This window comes from Convolutriloba macropyga, chromosome 14 (assembly GCF_964194025.1).
Source record: "Convolutriloba macropyga chromosome 14, txConMacr16.3, whole genome shotgun sequence".
Classification (NCBI taxonomy): Eukaryota; Metazoa; Xenacoelomorpha; order Acoela; family Convolutidae; genus Convolutriloba; species Convolutriloba macropyga.
This window is the reverse complement of record NC_134481.1, coordinates 43,800,773-43,821,846: the sequence shown is the minus strand read 5'-3', so window position 1 is coordinate 43,821,846 and position 21,074 is coordinate 43,800,773. Positions and strand designations below refer to the sequence as shown.

Sequence of the window (21,074 nt, the reverse complement as noted above, 5' to 3'; positions counted from 1 at the left end):
GTGCCCCCCAGTACGTTATGCACCCCCAGTTACAGAGAACGTGACATTACATAGTAAGTCATTATATAAAAAACATCGCACATACGTCTGGGGTTGCAAATAATATGAACCCACTAAGCTGGGGGGGGGGGGGGGACAAACGGTAAAGATCCGGAAATTTAATGAATTTCACAGTTAAGAAATATTAGTAATTTTATGTGACCACGTTTTGGTTTTGATTCCCGCGCGTATCCCGGACCAGATAGAAAAAGAAAAAAAAACTTTTTTTGCAAAAAATATACCAGTCATTTTCGGAAATTCAAGCATCAAATAAGTACCCGCAATAAGATCAATAAAGTCAAACAGCATGTGATTCTTTATTTTGCAAAGCTATCTCTAATGTCGTGCAGTTTCAAATAACGTTTCAGTAAAGCTGCAATCGATAACATCTTGTGTTTTTTGTTGACCTTTGCTTTAAAATTTCACGATGAAAAACAAATCAACAATACTCCAAGGCCACGCTTGTTGATTTTACAGAAAAAATTGATTTCAGAAAAAAATATATGAACAAACAGCAGTCGCTTCCTTTGGAGCAATTGATTGATTATCCAAAGATTGCAACTCAAAATATATTGGAGTTTTTCCCTACAAATTTTTGCTCCAAACATTTTTCCTTAAACGCAATTATTGTATAATTTTCATTTTTGCATAAGCACTTTTAGGCTCAAATTTATCGAAGAGAAGGTTTTGTCTAAAAATTCGAATGTTTTGAATGTTTTTTTAACAATTACAAAGAACGAACTAGTCCTTTTTTTCTCATATTCTGTTTCTCAGCTTGCAGTTTCTTAAAATATTTGTTTTGACATTTATTGTTGTCCTTATCATTATTTTCCTTAGCTGGAATTTCAGTGCTTTACTTTTAAATACTGCCTATGTTTTCACTATCGCTATTGCCGTTGTGTTTGTTATTTAACAATTAAAAATGCTGTATTACTTTTTAAAAAAATTCTAAGATGTCCAGAATTTTTTTCGCTTTTTAATGTAAGGTTTCTGTTGTTTAAAACCAACGGCAAAGAACCTTTGTTGCATTTTTTGTAAGGTTATCTCAACTAGCGAAAAGAGCAAATGCAAACCTTTTTCTCCCAAGAAGGCAGAACCCTTCATCACCCCAGTGTCGTTCAAAGCCTGACAGGTGTACAAACCCACATGATCAGGGGAGAAGTTGGGGATCTTGAGCAGGTGGAGAGTTTTATCTTCTTTGTCTTTCTCGATCTTCACGTCTCTGGATGATCGGATCTCTTTCTCGTTCTTGAGCCATTTGACTTCATCTGCATTCTCAATTTGGGCGCTCAGAGTCACTGGCTTGCCTGGCTCCGCAATTGAAGAGACCGGTGCACGTGTGAATTTGGGCTTCTCTTCTGAAAAAAAAGAAATCAGATGCACATTTTACCCCCGAACAACTAACTGAACAGTTTCCAGATTTTTTGATGGAACTCACCCCTCCCCACCCCCCCCCCCCCCAACTTTTAACTTTTGCATCTAATATGCTATTATTTGATTTACAGTAATTACTATTGATAATATTAGATTTTGAATTGAACATTGGGTTAAATTAACAAATTGTCTTTATTCCGGCAACTTTTGCATTTCAAAGCCTAGTTTGGAAATTTACATTTTTTAGATCTTTGTGCCCCCGAGTACGTTATGCGCCCACCAGTTACAGAGCTCGTGTCATTACATAGTAAATCATCATGTAAAAATATTGGACGTGCGTCTGGGGGGGGGGGCAAATAATATGCGCCAACTAAGCTGGGTGGCACAAACGGAAAAGATCCCATCTTCTTTTTCCCCATCAGTGGGATAAAAAAAATACATGACATAAATGCATCGTTATAAAGAAAGAAAGAAAGAAAGAAAGAAAGAAAAGTAAGAAAAAAAGAAAGAAACCACTTTCATTTATGTTCAAATATATCAAGAATTCAAATAATATCAAGAATCTGTCAAAAAAACAAACAAAGCAGTTTCTTTTTTGAATGCCATCAATTCTTTTACACTATCAGTTGATAATTGCAAATAATTGCGGAAAAAGCCTAAAAGCTGGCTCACTGATATTTATGAAAGCGGAAGGGAGGAAAAATAGTTTCATAAATTAACACAAAAGATTTAAATGATCAGACACTAACAAAAATATATAGGCGACCAGTATCTCAGGAACATGAAAATTAGAAGTCAAACATTTTGCAATGAAAACTTGTGGTGCATAATTCGAATTCGAACAAGGATACTTAGAGCTATCGCCAACATTTTGTTGAAAAGCATTGAATTACAACGAATTAAACAGTAAAAACATCAAGCAGCTTTCATCAGATTTGATTACAAGTTGGACCCGTCAATGTTCAAGGCAATCGAAAGTGTGACCGCATACATGATTTGCATCAGTCGCATATTCCAAGTTATTTAAATAAGTTAAGCACTATAATGTCATTAATTGCTCTTGAGCGAAGTTCATAGTAATTATTGTGAACATGTTGGTCTTTTTAAAGCAAAGTTTGCGCTTAACCAATTTGCGCTTTTCTTTAACTTTCTTTGACTTCTCAAGTGACTTTTTCACGCTTTCGTTCTTCATTTTTGAGTGATCTCTAATGCTCTCACTCCTTAGTAAAGCTTGTTGCAAATATAAAGTAGGTTGTAGCATAGCAAAAAGAATGGCATGATAGCCGAGTGGTCAGTGAATGTGGTTATGGATCGTGAGGTCAGTGGTTCGAATCCCGGCGTGGCGAAATGTTTTTCCACCCCTGTCGTTCGAGAGCATTTGTTCCGGCACTAGTCGGTTTATGCTTTTGATTAGCACATTATATAACTTTTATTACCTTTTTATATAACCTCGATCTGAAATCACCGTGCATCAACGCTCTCATTTCTCTTAAATTACCTAACTTACTATTCTTATCTTTAGTTCACATATGGTGTCTTTTAATGTTGGATTTTGTCAGATTCCAAACAATCGAAACAGGAGACAACTGCCCGCACCCAACTGCATTCAAAGGTAGACGATTTTGTTTGCTTGTTCCTTTTTGTATAGAGCGATTTTATTATCAGTGTATAGCTTCCTAAAAATGCTTTCATTGCGATCTAGCAAGTGAGCATTTCCTATGACGCAATTTCAAATTTGATTGAATTTCATATTGGAGGGATAGTCGAACAGCTAAATTAATTTTCTTAATTATGCTATTCAAGAATCTATCTATGGCATAGATCGAATATGCAAAAGTAAAATGGAAAACTTTTGGTTTCAGTGAAAGTTTTTATCAACAAACAGGAAAATAAAAATAGCATCATCAAATGGCATTGTAAAACAGGATAACAAAATATACTAATCGAGGCTCAAAACTTTCTTCCACGGTAACATCTGTCCAAAATTTGAAACAAATGCTTGTGAATATAGAGTAACAATCAAACCCTCTTTATATTACCTTAAAATTATTAGGGGCCCAATGATTTTTTGGAGAATTGATGTTATTTGTTAATATTAGATAAGTCCTACTCTAAGAGATAAACCCTACAACAACACCAAAAAACAACATCATAAAATTGAACTGAGAGAAATTAACTAAACCAAAATTAAAATTACTCAGAATTATATACTTTCAGAATTTAAAAGATGACAAAATATTTTCTAAACAATTTTATTTTTTGGTTCATGTTTTCATTTAAATAATTTAGCCGACGGTTAAAACCTCTAATATTCTTGGAAGAACATTTTGAAAGGACTGTAACGCCGTTTAGGGATATAAAATAGCTGATACGTATCTAAAAATAATAGCTATCATAATTATGAAATGGTTGTCTTCTGTTCGAACATCAACAAGGTCGGCAACAAATGAAAAAACAATATTCCTTCCGAAAAAATAAACGCAATCACCCATTTATTGACCATGTTCCAAAGACTAAAATTTAACTAGAGATAAAATTTTCTCAAAAAGTTGTGCAAAAATGTGAATGAATTGGGAACACTTTCATGTATTTAAGTTCATTCTTTTTTACAGTGGCCGAAGGTTCAAGTTAGAGAAAGATTACTAATTCAGATTTATTGGCGGCCAAAAATACTTGTATGCTCAAATTTGAGAGCCAGAGTTGTGTGCAAAAGCTGTATATATTGGCTCAACAAAAACTAAATGGCTCAACTATGGCTAAAAAATATAGATTACATTAATTTATTATTAGAACTTTAACCTTAATTTGAGGCAGTCCACTTTTAAATGGCATAAATGTTTAAAGTGTTTACAATACTATATTTTATTTTATCTATTTCACTCATAAAACGCTCTTAGAGGTCAACAGTGCATGATAATAGGCATTAACTCAACAAACCATCAAACCTCTAAAGTTTTTTAAAAAGAAGAACACCACAAACAACATGTCATTGTCAACAAACAAAGGATTCGACGTTACTATCTACAGTCCCGATTTTGGAAATAAACAAAGGTTTCAAAAACTGAAGTGTTTTCCAAAAGATACCCCCTTTTCAAATGTGACAAAATCGTCATCAAGTTAGTCATGTTACAAAAGATCGACTATTCACCGTTCATTTTTTGAGTTGAATTTCATATTTCGAGTTCGTGATTCACATTTTGAGTAAATTTTTCCTATTTTGAGTTGATCTTAAAGAGAAGAAAAACTCAATAAATTACAAACAGTTAATGTACAGCAATAGAAATTAAGCAAAGTGGAAAAAACGCCCACGATTAACTAGACATTTCAGTGATAGGAATGGATATCGCATTTCGTAAAAATTACAGTATAAGTTTGAATGCTATTAAGTTGAGTCTTAAAACGTCATTGGACAAAAATTATTCGACAGAAAAGTCGGAAAAAAATATGGTAAGTAAAACTGCCTCATTTTTATTACGTTTTCGGATTATATACAGAGACGAACAACGTGTTTAAAGTCTCACCTGTTTTCGCTCCTGGAGACATTTGTTCAACCGCCCTTCCAAACTTCTAATCTATTTGAACAGCTAAGAGGTAATACATATTAACATACAGACAGTATTACTAATAAATGGTCTAATGTCGACCTGATAAATTTTGACCAATCAAACTTTTGAACAGCAATTTCAGACGCAACCATTTAAGAGAAAGTTCCCATATTTGGCATGAGAAATAAACATAGCAGAACACGAGGATTCCCTTATTAGAGATTAAGAAAACAACGGAAAAGCGTCAAAGTAAACAAAACACAGTTATATAGCCGTACTCTGAAAAAATAGGCGAAATTTGACCAAATGCGCCACTATTTAGTCCCGCAGAGAAGAAATGTTAATGTAATTTGGATTATATTTAGTTTTAATTTGCAATAAATTTTCATATTGCAAATACTTTGACATTGATATTCATTGAATAAACAGTAGTTTGAAGATAAAATTAGCTAATTATGAATGAATTTTTTTGAAATCTGAAACATGTAAATTAAAAATCACCATTTCGTTGATGTTAAATGCTAGAAAACATGACCGATAAGATTCCATAGTAAAGACCAAGAACCAGCCCCCACAAAATATAACGGGATTCTCGAAATAATTATCGGATCTATTTTGTTTTGCCCCCCCCCCCCCCCCCAGCTTAGTGGGCTCATTTTTTTACGCCCCCAGGCGCACGTGCTTTTTTACATAGTAACGTGCTATATAACAACATATAACTTGTAACTGAGGACGTAAAAAACACTGGGGGCGAAACAGAATAGATCCTAATTATCTTGCTTGTAGTATCTTGAAAAGAATCTTCCGAGATTCTTGAAAGATCTTACAATAAAAATTAAATATTGTTATGAACTGTCGTTGAGGTATTTCATATTCTTTAACATACATTGAACGTGCTATGTCAAGGACTATAATAAATGCACCCATTGATAGCACCCAATTAATTTGATTATTATTAACCCGAAGACATTAACGGACCCTGTCTTTCAAGCGGCTGAAAAAGGATATTTATCTTTTCAAAACAGAGTAGGAGAAATAATCAGAGAAATTTAATTCAATGCCCATATACCCTCTCCCCGTATCGGCTCATAAACCGCCTCTTCCACTTCCACATTCCACCTTCCACCTCCCATCCCCCTTCTCCTCCTATTCCCCCTATTCCCTACCCCTGTACCCCGCTTTCCCAACAACTACTCCCTCCCACCCGCTCGGTTTCCTTCAACTTTACAGCATGCATAAAGGCTGAGAAAGACAATCAAGAGGTCAGGAGCTATAATTTGAACTAATTCCAAAATAATTTCAATTGAAATCTTAACAGTTGAAATTCAATTAACTTTTTCAAGTTAAGTCTTCGGAAATTTTTTTCCTATATCAAAGCATAGTAACTGTTAACTTTTCGTTTCCCTTAAAATATAATGTAACCATATTTAATTAATTTTTATATCCTTATAATCCTTATAATATTATATGTCCTTTTTATGGGCTAGCCTCGCCCCTTATTCAACTATATTAACCATTATCAATACAGAAACGAGTATTAGTTTGCTCACAATAAAAATTGAAACGGAAACTCAAAAAATGATAAACAGAAACATTGAAAAATGATAAAAACATTTTCGAGCAAACTATAAAGCCATTATTGGCGAATTTAAAAAGAAGTGTCCTGCCACAAACACAATCACGCAAGCAATGCAAATTTGTTCACTTCTAAGATGTCACAACAGTCATCAAGCTTGCTAGAAAATATAAGAACAATTTCCGTCCTTTAAATAATATCCTGAACTATTCATAATCAATTATATAAAAGAACAATAGCATTCGTCAGATCAAAAAAATAAAACTTATTTTTGGAGTCAAGTTAATGAGCCCTTTTTTCAAATAATTTCGCCTTCTGATTAGTTTGGAAAATAAACGCTTATTGCAAAAAATATCCCCATTAGGTTGTCTTGCACAGCCACTGTGTTTATTGTTCTAGCTAACAATTAAGATTCTGATAAAAGTTTTATCGAAAAAATCGAATAAACAAGTAATCGCCACAGCTCTATATGCAAGTACGACAAAAAATAAATCGACATAATACGAAGGAAACATTGTCCTCATTTAAAGCTACAACAAAACTGGCGTTCGTGTCAAAGCGGCCGGCAATACAAACAAAAGTTTCATTCAAGTTGATTGAAAAAAGACCATCCAATGTAAGCAATGACTACGACGAAAGACGATGTCTTCTACAGAAATGAAATAAAAAAATAACAAATGACCGGAGAATTGTCGAAATAAAGACGAAGTAAAATTCTTCACAAGCAGAAAAAATTACAACTTTTCTTAAAACTAAAAACTTACATGAAAATTAAGAACATAGTGCCAAACAGCATACGAACAGATAATTTGAAGAGATCTTTTCCGTTCCCCCCTCAAGCACGGTGGTCCTTATTTCCACCCCCCCCCCCCCCACCGACGCACGTGCTATATTTTTACATAATTATTGACTATGAAATGGGGGTTCAGTGTGCAACTCTTGGGTGAGTAATTTAATTGGGGGGTTACATACGGAAAACGTCCAACTTATATCGCACCCGACAAAAATTGTGCGCAAAAATGAACAAGGCTAGGTAGAATTTCAATTACCTAGGGAACAATGTCCGGTACAATTTACCTATTTTAGGTTCTATTGAATTTTTAGAACCTTCAAGAGACACTACAGAATAATGCAACAACAAAAGAGAAACAATTGAGGCTTCATAGCACGGAAAAAAAGAAAACGCCAAATACTGTAGTACTATTTGCAATGCAACCACAAAAAATTGGGAAAATTGAACTCCATTAGAAATACACGATTGCTATTCATCAAACAAATGATATCACCTTTATTAAGTGTTCTAAACACATTTTAAGGTAAAAACATATTTAAGGTAAAAACATATTTAAGGTAGAAAAAGAAACAATATTTGGAACCTAGATTACTATCTCCGCTTTATGGAGCCAGATCAAGCCAAAAACACAGCAAAAACTATAATGAAACGTCGAAATCTCATTAAAAAATAGATTGTTAGATCAAACGCGGAAGTCTTCATTTATGAGAATTTCATGATGGTGTCTCCCTTATTCAATTACCTTGCACCAATCATAATGGTCAAAAACAAAATCTGCTCTATTAATTTTAGAATAATTAGAGAAAAATTATTCACGCTGTCAGACGTCAATTCAATGAAAGCAAGGCTTATAAAGGACGATAGAACACTCATTTAAAAACGATTGGTGGTATAGTTCCATCTAAGCCAAAAACAATCGTTCTTAAATTTGGAATCTTTTCTTAAAACTAAAAACTTACATGAAAATTAAGAACATAGTGCCAAACAGCATACGAACAGATAATTTGAAGAGATCTTTTCCGTTCCCCCCTCAAGCACGGTGGTCCTTATTTCCACCCCCCCCCCCCACCGACGCACGTGCTATATTTTTACATAATTATTGACTATGAAATGGGGGTTCAGTGTGCAACTCTTGGGTGAGTAATTTAATTGGGGGGTTACATACGGAAAACGTCCAACTTATATCGCACCCGACAAAAATTGTGCGCAAAAATGAACAAGGCTAGGTAGAATTTCAATTACCTAGGGAACAATGTCCGGTACAATTTACCTATTTTAGGTTCTATTGAATTTTTAGAACCTTCAAGAGACACTACAGAATAATGCAACAACAAAAGAGAAACAATTGAGGCTTCATAGCACGGAAAAAAAGAAAACGCCAAATACTGTAGTACTATTTGCAATGCAACCACAAAAAATTGGGAAAATTGAACTCCATTAGAAATACACGATTGCTATTCATCAAACAAATGATATCACCTTTATTAAGTGTTCTAAACACATTTTAAGGTAAAAACATATTTAAGGTAAAAACATATTTAAGGTAGAAAAAGAAACAATATTTGGAACCTAGATTACTATCTCCGCTTTATGGAGCCAGATCAAGCCAAAAACACAGCAAAAACTGTAATGAAACGTCGAAATCTCATTAAAAAATAGATTGTTAGATCAAACGCGGAAGTCTTCATTTATGAGAATTTCATGATGGTGTCTCCCTTATTCAATTACCTTGCACCAATCATAATGGTCAAAAACAAAATCTGCTCTATTAATTTTAGAATAATTAGAGAAAAATTATTCACGCTGTCAGACGTCAATTCAATGAAAGCAAGGCTTATAAAGGACGATAGAACACTCATTTAAAAACGATTGGTGGTATAGTTCCATCTAAGCCAAAAACAATCGTTCTTAAATTTGGAATCTTTTCCGCAGAATCAATTGTCAGCAAACATTTTAAGGGTCCGAAAAAAACAGCAAGCATCAACGCAACTCATTTTGAGGATGTGCAAACCTGTTTTTGAAATTCATAGAAGATTTTCGAATTACTTGCAATGCATTATGTCATTGAATAAAAAGTTTTAATGCCCAGGAATTTAATGCCTGGGAAAAAAGTTTTGTGCCCAAAATTGTATTAACTCAAATTCAACAAATATTTTCGCAAATAAGCAATTAAAATTAAAGTCCAGAACAATATTATACTTCAAAACTGATCAAAGTTTTTAACGCAACTTATTTGAAATCTGTATTCTGTTTGTTTGATTATTGTATTAACAAAAAATGAAGAAAGCACAACATAAAAAGTTAAGAAAGTGATATCCAAGACATTTTCAATGTTGTAGATTTCTTTCTGATTTTCAGTCGAGACCCTTTAAAATATCACATTTCAACGCAACAACAAACAACAGAAACCCATTTTCAAGCACAATTTTCACTTCAATACTGCACCACACAGATACACAAGTAACTATGATTATAAGTGACGAAACATTCTTGATAACCGATAAAAATGCCAAAATTTAATTAAAAAGTGAATTGACAGGTACGCTTTTTTCAAATTGTAAAAAATATTTTATGGAAACAGAAAAATATCCTTCCTTAAAAAATGAAGAGTATTAAAAGAATCAAGAAGTGCCCTTCTAAAGGAAACCTAGTTCGCAAAAACGATTTTCTCAGAAATATTGTACAACCAAAACAAAAAAGGAATTCCTAATTTTCTATTATCCATGTTCTCTCGAAAATAATTAAGCAGAAAGCGCACAAATCCTGCACCTTTTGAGAGTACTGAAAATCGCATTTACTCGTTTGTTGTCAGTGTGTTCTGTTAGATTAAAAATAATCTAGAAAAAATTCTTTGAGAGTTGCGGAAAAACGCATGAATTGGGAACACTTTCTTGTATAAAGCGTTCATTCTTTTTACAATGGTACTGGGTTAAAATCAGAGAAATACTAATAGTTCAGATTTATTGGTGACCAAAAAAATTTCATTTATCAAATTTGAGAGCAAGAATTGCATCCAAAAAGCACTAATTAAAAGCTCAACTAAAAATAAGACAAACAAACATAGATTGCATCAATTTAATCCCAGTACCTCAATCTTAATTTGAGGCAGTCCCTTTTTAAAACCATCAAGCTGAAAAAAAACTGCATTCGCTTATTTAATTTGACATAATTACAGCTACAGAACAACGTTAGTTTCGAGGACAGTTAATTTCGACACGCTTGGAATCCCAACTAACAGTATTTAAAGGTTCAAAGGAACCCAGAAACTTAACTTCTCTTAACAAAAGATAGACTTACTGTTCATCGGTTCTTTCTTAGGCGCAGAATGAGCAACCTTTTCGCTGGTTGGAGCAACCTCCTCTTCGAATTCTTCGTCCTCATCTTCAGGTCTCTCGTGAGTTGTAGAAGGGCGTCGTGTTAAGTCTCTCTTGGAAACGTCTGAAGGTCGACGTTTGTCAATCGATGGACGCTGATCCGGGTCATCTCCGGTAATGCTGCCTCTTTTCTTATCAAAAGGCTTCAGCTCAACTTTAGATGGGTCATCTGTTTGAGAGGGTCTTCTTTTTGGTGGTTTCAGTTTTACAGCTCCGGGTGAGTCGAAGAGCTCTTTCTTTTGGGTATCTTTCTCGTCCGGTTGTGGTTTCTTTTTGGGAGCCGGTTTTGGTTCTGTTGACTTTTTGGAAACTTCAGGAGACTCTACAGAATAATGCAACAACAAAAGGGAAACCATTGAAGCTTCTTAGCACGGAAAAGAAGAAAACGCCAAATACTGTAGTACTATTTGCAATGCAACCACAAAAAATTGGGAAAATCGAACTCCACTAGAAACAGATGGTTGCCGTTCAAAAATGGTATCGCCCTAATTAAGTGTTCTCGAAAAACATTTAAGGTAGAAAAAGAAACAGTTTTTAAAATCCAGATTACTTTCTCCGCTTTATGGAGCCAGATCATGCCAATAACACAGCAAAAACTATAATGAAACGTCGAAATCCCATTAAAAAATGATTGTTAGATCAAACGCGGAAGTATTCATTTATGAGAATTTCTTGATGGTGTCTCCCTCATTCAATTACCGTGCACCAATCATAAGGGTCAAAAACAAAAAAAATCTGCTCGATTAATTTTAGAATAATTAGAGAAAAATTATTCACGCAGTCAGACGTCAGTTCAATGAAAGCAATGTTTATAAAGGACGACCGAGCACTCATTGAAAAATGATTGGTGGTCTAATTCCATCTGAGCAGAAAAGATTCGTTCTTAAGTTTGGGATCTTGTCCCCAGAATCAATGATCAGCAAACATTTTAAGGGTTGGAAAACAACAAGCATCTACGCAAATGATTTTGAGGATCCACAAAATTGTCGAAATTGACAAAAAATATTTGGAATGCTCGCAATTCATCCTGTCTTTGAATGAAAAGTTTTTATGCCCAGAGAATGTTTCTGAACTCTTCCAATTTATAAGTTTTCAAGTATTTTGAAAAAAAAACACACGCCGACCAAGACTGAACTAACTAAAATGCACGACCTTGCAAACCTATGAAAACTGACATGCTTGAGATAAAATTAAACTTACTTTTCTCAGGTTCTTGCTTTGGCGCAGAATGAGCGACCTTCTCACTCGTTGGAGCAACTTCCTCCTCGACTTCTTCATCCTCATCTTCAGGTATGTCACCAGCAGTCGATGGGCGTTTCGGCGCTTCTGTTTTGGAGACATCTGAAGGTCGTCTTTTGTCAATAGATGCACGTCGAGTAGAATCATCTTCAGCGATGCTGCCTTTTCTCTTATCGAAAGGCTTCAGCTCAACTTTATTGGGGTCATCTGTTTGAGAGGGTCTCCTTTTTGGTGGTTTCAGTTTTACAGCTCCGGGTGAGTCGAAGAGCTCTTTCTTTTGGGAATCCTTCTCGTCCGGTTTAGGAGGTGGTTTCTTTTTCAGAGGGAATTTAGGTTTATTTGCTTCTGCATCTTCAGGTTTCTTACCTTCGGTCGTTTTCTCCGTGGTGTCTTTGTCCGTTTCGGGTGCTTTTCCTTTGCTGACCTCCTTGGGTTTGCCAGGTTGCGCAGGTTCTTTGGTCTTTCCGGGTTCTTTGGGTTTACTTTGGTCTCTTGGTTTTTCCAAGCCTTTTTGTTTCGATTCCTCAATGGGCTCATCTTCCTCCTCTGGTTCATCGGACCCTTTGCCGGGTTTAGTCGGTTTCTTAGAATCCTTGGGTTTTTCAGGTTCTTTGGGTTTCTGTGGAGTTTTCAAATCTTTCTGTTTTGCTTCCTCTATTGGTTCATCCGTTTCCTCTGGCTCATCGGGGGCTTTACTTGTTTCTGGCTTTTTCGGCTTGCGAGGAGCCTGGGTTTCTTCAACGTCCTTGGGTTCCTCTGGTTCTTCGCCAGCGGGTTCATCTTTTGTATCATCAGTCGGTTTCGGTTTTTTGGTTTTGTCCTTTGGCTTTGACTGAGCTTCTGGTTCCTCTTCAGGCTTGAACTCTTCGTCGACTTCCTCAGGAGAATCATAAGCGACCGTCTCTTCTTTTGGTTTAGAGACCAGCAAAGTTTTGAGGAGCTCCGGATCAGCGAGCAACAGCAGGGCTTCAAGGGTCGAATCAAGATCAAGACTTTGAGGTTTATCGGCAGTGAGTACAAACGTGTAGTCGACGGCACCCACATAGTTCTCGGCTGTAAAAATAATTTCCAGTCCATTTTCAGTTTCATTGTCCGGAACCTCTAAGACAACAGTTCCATCTGGCTTCTTTGACTGTTTAAAAACCGGATCTTTGGGGTCAACTGGCTCACCTCGTACAATCCATGTGATTGTGGGTGTGGGGCGCCCCCCAATTTTTCCTTCAATCACGGATACATTTCGGATCCGCTTAATTGTAAATGGAGTTATGATCTTAGGAGATTCATCTAAGGGGCTCTTCTTTTTGACACTTTTGTCAACAAAAGTATCGGCAAGAACAGGTCTGTTCTGCTTAACGCTGAAAATATTATCAGATTGTGCAGTATCATTTTCAACAGTGAACTTAATGTCGCTATTAATGTACTTGTCTTTGTTCTTCAAGGTCAAAGTTGCGACCTTGTCCTTGACATCCACAGTAGCATCTCTGTTCAATTTTGGGTTCTTGCCGTCAACTGTCCACAATGTTTTTGGTTTATCGCCGTCAAATTCGACTTTGAAAACAACAGTGTCGTCTTTTGTGACCTCCGGTTCCAATGGTTTTGTAATGACCGCGGCTCCCTCTGGAACATCTTTTCTGTCAATCGGTCGCCCTTTCGTCGGTTCCTCCGGTTCTTTAGGTTTCTCTTTGGACGGTTTAGAATCATCCGGCTCGTCTTTCTTCGGCTTTTTGTCGTCGGGTTTCTTCTCTTCGGGCTTTTTCTCTGGCTTCTTTCCAGGCTTTGGTTTGTCTTCAGGTTTCTTGGCTTCCGCAACTTTGTCGGGGTCCAAAAATGGTACAGAACTTTCAATCTCTTTCACTTCAAGCTGCATAGTTTCGTCTTCATCTACTTCTTCTTCATAAAATGGTTCTTTCGGAGATTCGTCCAGCTCAAAATTATCCAGTGTATCTTTCAGCTCAGGGTCAGCCACAAGCAGCATAGACAGAGTTGAGGAATCTACTTGCAAATCTTTAGGTTTATCAGCCATCAAAACAAAATGGAAGTCGACCGAGCCCACATAATTCTCAGCCACGAAAACTATTTCAAGGCCGTTTTCTGTCTCTTTGTCTGGAACCTCAAAGACCACAGTACCATCTGGCTTTTTGGTCTGCTTGAAAACTGGACTTTTGGGGTCAACTGGCTCGTCGCGTACTTTCCACGTTATCGTAGGCGTGGGACGACCCCCAACCTTTCCTTCAATCACAGACGTATTTTTGACACGTTTGATTGTGAACGGGGTTACAATTTTGGGTTCTTCGTCCGTTGGGCTCTTCTTCTTGACTGTTTTGTCAACAAACGTATCAGAGACAACAGGTCGCTTCTCTTTAACGGTAAAAGTGTTGTTCGACTGGGCTGTGTCATTTTCAACTGTAAATTTTATGTCACTTTTAATATATTTGTCCTTGCCTTTCAAGGTTAAAGTGGCAATATTGTCTTTCACATCTTCGACCGCATCCTTGATCATTTTCGGGTTTTTACCGTCAACCGTCCAAAGAGTTTTCGGTTTATCACCGTCAAATGCTACTTTGAGAACGATTTTATCGTCACTGGTTACGACAGGCTCAATTGGCTTTGTGATAACTGCGCCACCCTTGGGCACCTCTTGTCTATCAATAGGCCGCGATTTTCCTGGATCGTCTGGTTTTTTCAATTTAGGCTCCGTCGGTTTCTTTTCTGATGGTTTAGCTTGTCGTGGTTGTGTCTCTTTAGGTTTCTTGACCCCTGGTTCCTTCTGCTTGTCAGAGGGTTCCTCCGGAAACTCATCAGCAAACATTCTGGCGCTTTCTATAGTTTTTACCTCGGTCATCTCAAGTTCATCATCGTCAACAATCTCGTCATCGCTATCCGTTGGTTTTCGGTTCAAGGGTTTGCGGCCGTCATCCGGCATTTTGCCAATAGGCTCTTTCTTCGGTACCGAAGGTTTCCGATCTGTGGGTTCCTTGTCACTCGGTTGAGCTTTACTTCCACGACGGAGAGGCTTAAGAGTGGTTTCCTCCGGTTCCTCGGGTTCATCGACTCTTTTCTTTGCCGGTTTCAACTTCACTGACCCTGGTGTATCATAGAGTTGTGTCGACTCTTTCTCATCAGGTTTCTTCTCGACAGGCTTTTTCTTAAGCGGAAATCGCGGTTTTGATTTGTCTGGTTCCTCTTCAACAGGTTGCTTCTTTTCCAATTTACCTGGCTCCTTCGGCGCTTCTTTGTCATCCTTAGGAGTGCCCTTAGGTTTATCTGACTTATCAACAGGCAGATCTTTTCTTAAGGAAGGCGCAGTCTCCTGTTTTTTCAATTCGCTCTTCTCAAGATCATCATCCACAATTTCTTCGTCACTATCAGTCGGTTTTCGGCCCAATGGTTTCTGACTGTCATCCGGTTTTTTGTCAAGAGGATCTTTTTTCTGTATTGAAGGTCTTCGACCTTCAGGCTCCTTGTCCTTATCGCTTGGTTGAGCTTTGCTTCCACGACGAAATGGCTTTAGATTAGTTTCCTCTGGTTCCTCAGGTTCGTCAACAACCTTCTTCTTAGCCGGTTTCAACTTAACTGACCCTGGCGTATCAAAAAGCTGAGTTGATTCTTTGTCTTTATCGTCAGGCTTTTTCTCAACCGGCTTTTTCTTGAGAGGGAATCTGGGTTTTGGTTTGTCTGTATCCTCATCTGCAGGTTTCTGCTCTAACTTCCCTGGTTCTTTCGGCTTATCTTTGTCGTCTTTGCCACTATCTGATGGCTTTTTAGTTTCTGGCTTCTTTTCTTCTTGCGGCTTTTTGCTGTCAAGTTTAGGTTTTTTGTCCTCATCTTTGTCTTTCGGCTTCTCAGGCTCCTCCTCAATGGGCTTTTTAGATGGCTCGGGTTCTTTTTTATCTTTTGGTTGACTTTTTTGATCCTCTGGTTTCTCTTTGGCTTCATCGGGCTCCTCATCAACGGGGTACTCTTCAACCGGTTTCGGTGATGACACTAAATTCTTGATAAGCTCCGGATCGGCAAGTAAAAGCAATGCTTCCAAAACTGACTCTAAATCCAGGCTTTTTGGTTTGTCGGCCATCAGCACAAACGAGTAGTCAAGAGTTCCAAGATAGTTTTCGGCGATCACAATGATTTCCAACCCATTTTCTGTTTCACTGTCGGGAACCTCGAGGGTTATAGTTCCGTCAGGTTTCTTATTCTGTTTGAATACTGGATCTTTTGGATCTAAAGGCTGTCCATGGACAAACCAGGTGATAGTAGGTGTTGGTCTTCCCCCAATCTTGCCTTCAATGACCGAAGTTGTTCGCACTCTTTTAATAGTGAAGGGTGTCAGTATTTTAGGAGCTTCGTCTAAAGGGCTTTTCTTTTTGGTTGTTTTATCAAGAAAAGCATCTGAGACAATGGGCCTGTTTTGTTTGACAGTAAAAGTGTTGTTTGCCTGAGATTTGTCATTTTCAACTGTAAATTTGATATCGGACTTGAGATACTTGTCTTTATTTTTAAGAGTGAGGGTAGCTTTGTTGTCTTTAACGTCAACAGTGGCATCTCGATTCAACCTGGGATTCTTGCCATCAATTGTCCAAGTTGTCTTCGGGTTCGGCCCTTCAAACTCAACCACAAAAGTCACAGTGTTGTCATCTGTCGTAACTGGTTCGATTGGTCGCGCAATTTCCACGCCTTCTTTTGGTACCACAGGTTTAGGTTTGGGTCTCCTGGTGTATTTAGGTTTCGACTCTTCAGGTTTCTGGTCTTCATCAGTTATTGGTTTTTCTTCCGGTTTCTTTTCATCTTTTGGTTTCTTCTTGTCGTCTGGTCGCGCACTCTCGTGTACCTTTGCCTCTTCGGCTGGCGTTTCATCTTCATCAACTTCCTCATCTTCTGGTTGCGGTTTGCCAGTTACTGGCTTTTTCGGTCTGCGAGTATAGGGAGCGACGAGCTCTTCCAAAAGCTCTCTTAAATTCGGATCAGACAAGAACAACATCAACAATTGTGTCGGATCCAGAAAGCTGAGATCCGTTGGAGAATCGGACAGCAGAACAAAAGACACCTCAATTGCTCCAAGATAGTTCTCAGCAACGAGTATCAAGTCCAAACCTTTGTCAGTTTCTTTGTCCGGGATCTCAATCGAGACAGTTCCATCGGGTTTGCTCGTCTGTTTGAAGTCCGGATCCTTAGGATCAATTGGTCGCTTGTTGTTATACCATGTGAATGTTGGCGTTGGTCTTCCGCCAATTTTGCCCTCAATTATTGACACCGTTTTAACTCTTCGAATAGTGAACTTGGACACGATTTTGGGCGCCTCATCGAGCGGACTCTTTTTCTTGATTGTTTTATCAAGCACACTTTCGGACACTACGGGTCTGTTGTTTTTAATTGCAAAGGTATTATTTGCGGTCGCTAGATTGTTTTCGACAATGAAATTGATTTCAGAATTGATGTATTTGTCTTTATTTTTCAGTTTGAGAATAGCAGTATTTTCTTTTGTCGTCACGGTCGCGTCTCGATTTAAGCTCGGGCTCTTCCCATCTATCGTCCACTTGGACGTCGGCCTAGTGCCCTCGAATTCGATCACAAATTCAATGACGTCATCATCAGGGAGCGCCAGTTTCATTGGTTCCGCTACCTTTGCAGCTCCATCAGGCAGCTTCCGTTTCTGAAGTCGTGGCTTCTCTTCTTCAGGCTGGACCTCATCTTCGACTGGTTCATCTTCCGGTTCCTCTTCGAACTCAATTGGGCATTCGCTTCGACCTTTGCCCCCCGGATTTACCAGTTCGATTACGAGGACCTTGCGTCGGTACTTGATCAACTCAATGTAGATTGTGATTTGAGTGGTAGTGACCTCGTACCTGATGTCAGTTACCGGTTTAGAATCAATGTACATTAACACCTCCGGTTTGGGTGAAGCAACAAAAGTTGCTGTCATTACGCACCGCTTTGGTCTGCGTTCGATCACGGTCAACTGTGACGTGAAACGAGCCTTCTCAACTTTCGGTTCTTCGTCTTTTTCAGGAAGAGGTGTGAACTTGAACGTGTGACTACATTCTTGACATACTCCTCGGATAGTAACTACGACTTTGATTACAACTTGTGTACAATTTCTGGGCTGTTTGATACATTCGCCGTATGCCGTCAAAGTCTCGACCACAAAATCCAGCTTGAAGAATTCTCGATGCTCGGTCGAATACGGTTGATCGTCCACGAAGAATTCGACTGTCATTGGCTTGGATTTGACCTGGAAGTCGAAATACTGGCGTCCGTTCTTCAACCCACTTGATATGGGTTTACTGAGTAAGTTGGGTTTCTCTTCAGACTTCGGGTCTTGAGGACCTCCTTTGAAATTGGTCAGATCAATCTGAACTCGACTGGTTGTCTCGCCTTTGTCGTTGAAAGCCACACAAACAATCGCAACCTTCGATCCAGAATATAGAGATGGATTCCGGAACAGGAAGACAATGGAACCATCCGACTGGTACTCCAAACTGAATCTGTCATCATCATACGTGATCTCTTCTTCGTTAACCGTCCAAGAAAGGTTGGGCAACGGCTGTCCAGTCACGCGACCTTGAACCTGAACTGAACGGTCCGTGATCAAAGGTGTCAATGGCTCGATAAATTTGGGCCTCTTGGAACTGAAATCTGGGTCCGCTGTCTTGGGTGCCGGTGGATCATTGGGATTCAAAGTGATCTCCAAACGATTCTTGGCACTGCCCCGTTTGTTGAAAATGACGCATTTGTATTCTGTATTTCCGTATTTTCTGAAGTTGATCACAAGTACTGAAATGTTTCCATCTTCGTTGTAACTTAGAGTGAAGTTTTCACCCCCATCGTCGACTGCCAGTTGTCCGTTGACGTACCACTCTACAAAAGGCAACGGATTGCCGCTTATCTTAGCCGTGAGCAACAAGTCTGTTTTCTGCACGCTGTGCTTCATCTGTTCAATGAACTTTGGCTTGTCATTTTCATTCGCATCGCTTTTCGGTTGACTTTCTCCTCCGATTGTGACGATACTCGATGCAGTACCGCTGGCGTTGCTAATTTTGCACACGTATTTTGCAGGTCCAACTTTCGAAATATTGGCAATATCAAGTTTTGTGATTCCTGTAGCTTCATCCGTTTCCATGGTGAAATTGTCCGTGTTTTCTGTTATTTCTTCCTCGTTTACAAACCACTGAATCTTAGGCATCGGTTTTCCAGTGACCTTAGCTTCGAAAATTGCATGTTGGTCGAAGACCTGTGGCTTGATTTGTTGAAGAAATTTCGGCTTCTGGTTATCGTCTTTTTTGGGTACCTTCAAGTCAAATTTTCCGCTTTTAACAGTTCCACCCTCGTTTGAGATTTCGCATCTGTAGCTGGCTGTTCCGATATCAGTCAAGTCTGGAACTATCATCGTTGCAGTCCCATCTTCCAGGTAAGAAATCTGATGAATTTCGTCATCCTCAGCCTCCTCGTTGTCAATGAACCACTTAACTGTAGGTCGTGGGTACCCTGCAACCTTGCAACTGAAAGTCCCAGTCGTCTTCTCAATTTTGGGTTTCAGTGGGATCTCAAACGTCGGCGGAATTATGTCCTCCCCACTTGCCGTCTTCTTAGGTCCACTTGGGGTACTTCCGCCCAGGTTGATGTTGATCTTCTTACTAACTGAACCCAATCTGTTCGATAATTCACACATATAACTTGCACTCCCAATCTCGGCCACTTTTTCAACAGTCATTGAGATTTCGCCCGTTTCTGCATTCTGTTGTATCTTGAATCGTTCGCTGCTCGGGTCGATTAATTCGTCGTTCACAGACCACTTGATATCGGGCCACGGGTTTCCACTGATAATAGCTGAGAAGACAGCTGTGCCCGCGTCGATTTTGCCCGCAAGGGTTTTCTCGAACACGGGTTTTGTGAACGCCATTCTTGCAAAACGGCGTCAAAACCTGAACAAAAAATGTGACAACATGTTACACTTTAAGAATCTAAACTCCAGCAGTTCAATTACTGAATAATTACTGTCTCATTTTAAAATTCAAATTGTTACATTTTTAAATTTAAATTTTCTCAGAACGGATACATTTAAAATTGCAAACTGCATTTCGACTTAATCTTGCCAGAGTGCAGGCTTTGCTAAAATCTTCCAAATCAAAATAAAGTTTGGGCAAATCATTTTGCAAATATATTTTCTTAATACGAGCGCCTTAAAATTTCAAACCGAACAATCATTCGAAAATAAAGTCACTTAAAATATTACGATAATTTTAGGCGGTTAATAATTTGATACTTTTTAAAAAATTAACTGCTTCGATTTTGCCAAAGTGTTCGGTAAATTAATTCAGATAAATGAAACTCTAGTTCAACATTAGAGCACAATAGTTCTGAAAATTGTGATAAAATTTAATAAGTTAATAACTGGACATAAAAATTTTTTTAATTAAAAAAACTGCATCAATTTTTGTCAAAGAGTTCATTAAGTTTATTCAGAAAAATAAAAGTCAAGTTTATCAAAAGCTTCGAGCACAATAATTCTTAACCTTGTTATTAAATATATGTTTTCTAATGTTTCTACACAAAGCGAACCCATCGAGAATAATTACGATTCTCGATAAAAAAATTCCTTCAAATATTTTTCAAATCAGCTCAATACAATATGAATGAAGTTAGTGAAATATTTCATATAATTTTGTTAAATTCGTCGAAGCTGACCCAGAATTGGGCCATATTAGAAACCTTGATTAGTTCTGGTGCCACAATCCTAAACATTAAGTACTTACTTCGTTTTCACTGACAAATTGTTTCCTGAACAAGACTGACTTGACAAGACGACCACAAACAGCGCAGGATTTAAAACAGACTTCGAACTTTAATTTCCGAACCACATTTAGATTATTGATCGAGTTATAACTGTTTGTTAACTGTTTGTCTTGTTTTCTCAGAACTTAGAAATTCGCCAAATCTGAGAACATTTCTGGAAGTAATGAGAAATTGTAACAGTAATATTAGTGAAGCTTAGCACTTTTATGTTTATGAAATTTAACCTTAGGCATCAATGAAGAAAAAACAAACGATAAAAATAATTTCAGAAACGAGGGCGATTTGAAATTAAACAGTCAATTGGGATCTAAATTTTTTCTGTTTAACGTGAAGTTTAATAGGGCGCC

At 37.9% G+C, this 21,074-nt stretch overlaps 1 protein-coding gene across 12 annotated transcripts in view; it reads right to left on the bottom strand.

Annotated features, from left to right (window-relative positions):
* Positions 1-21,074, bottom strand: part of LOC142353434 (twitchin-like) — a 238,763-nt gene that overhangs the window by 216,691 nt on the left and 998 nt on the right. For 9 of the 12 annotated variants that reach the window (XM_075405674.1, XM_075405670.1, XM_075405667.1 and 6 more), the window contains exons 2-4: positions 11,902-19,856; positions 10,625-11,023; positions 1,113-1,397 (exon numbers count right to left, since the gene is read on the bottom strand). In XM_075405674.1, the coding sequence (XP_075261789.1) occupies positions 1,113-1,397; positions 10,625-11,023; positions 11,902-19,834 (8,617 nt within the window). In that variant the 5' untranslated portion in view covers positions 19,835-19,856. Of the gene's footprint in view, positions 1-1,112; positions 1,398-4,934; positions 5,034-10,624; positions 11,024-11,901; positions 19,857-20,687; positions 20,712-21,074 lie in introns of those variants that run through there. The other 3 variants (XM_075405669.1, XM_075405676.1, XM_075405678.1) reach the window with 3 other exon arrangements.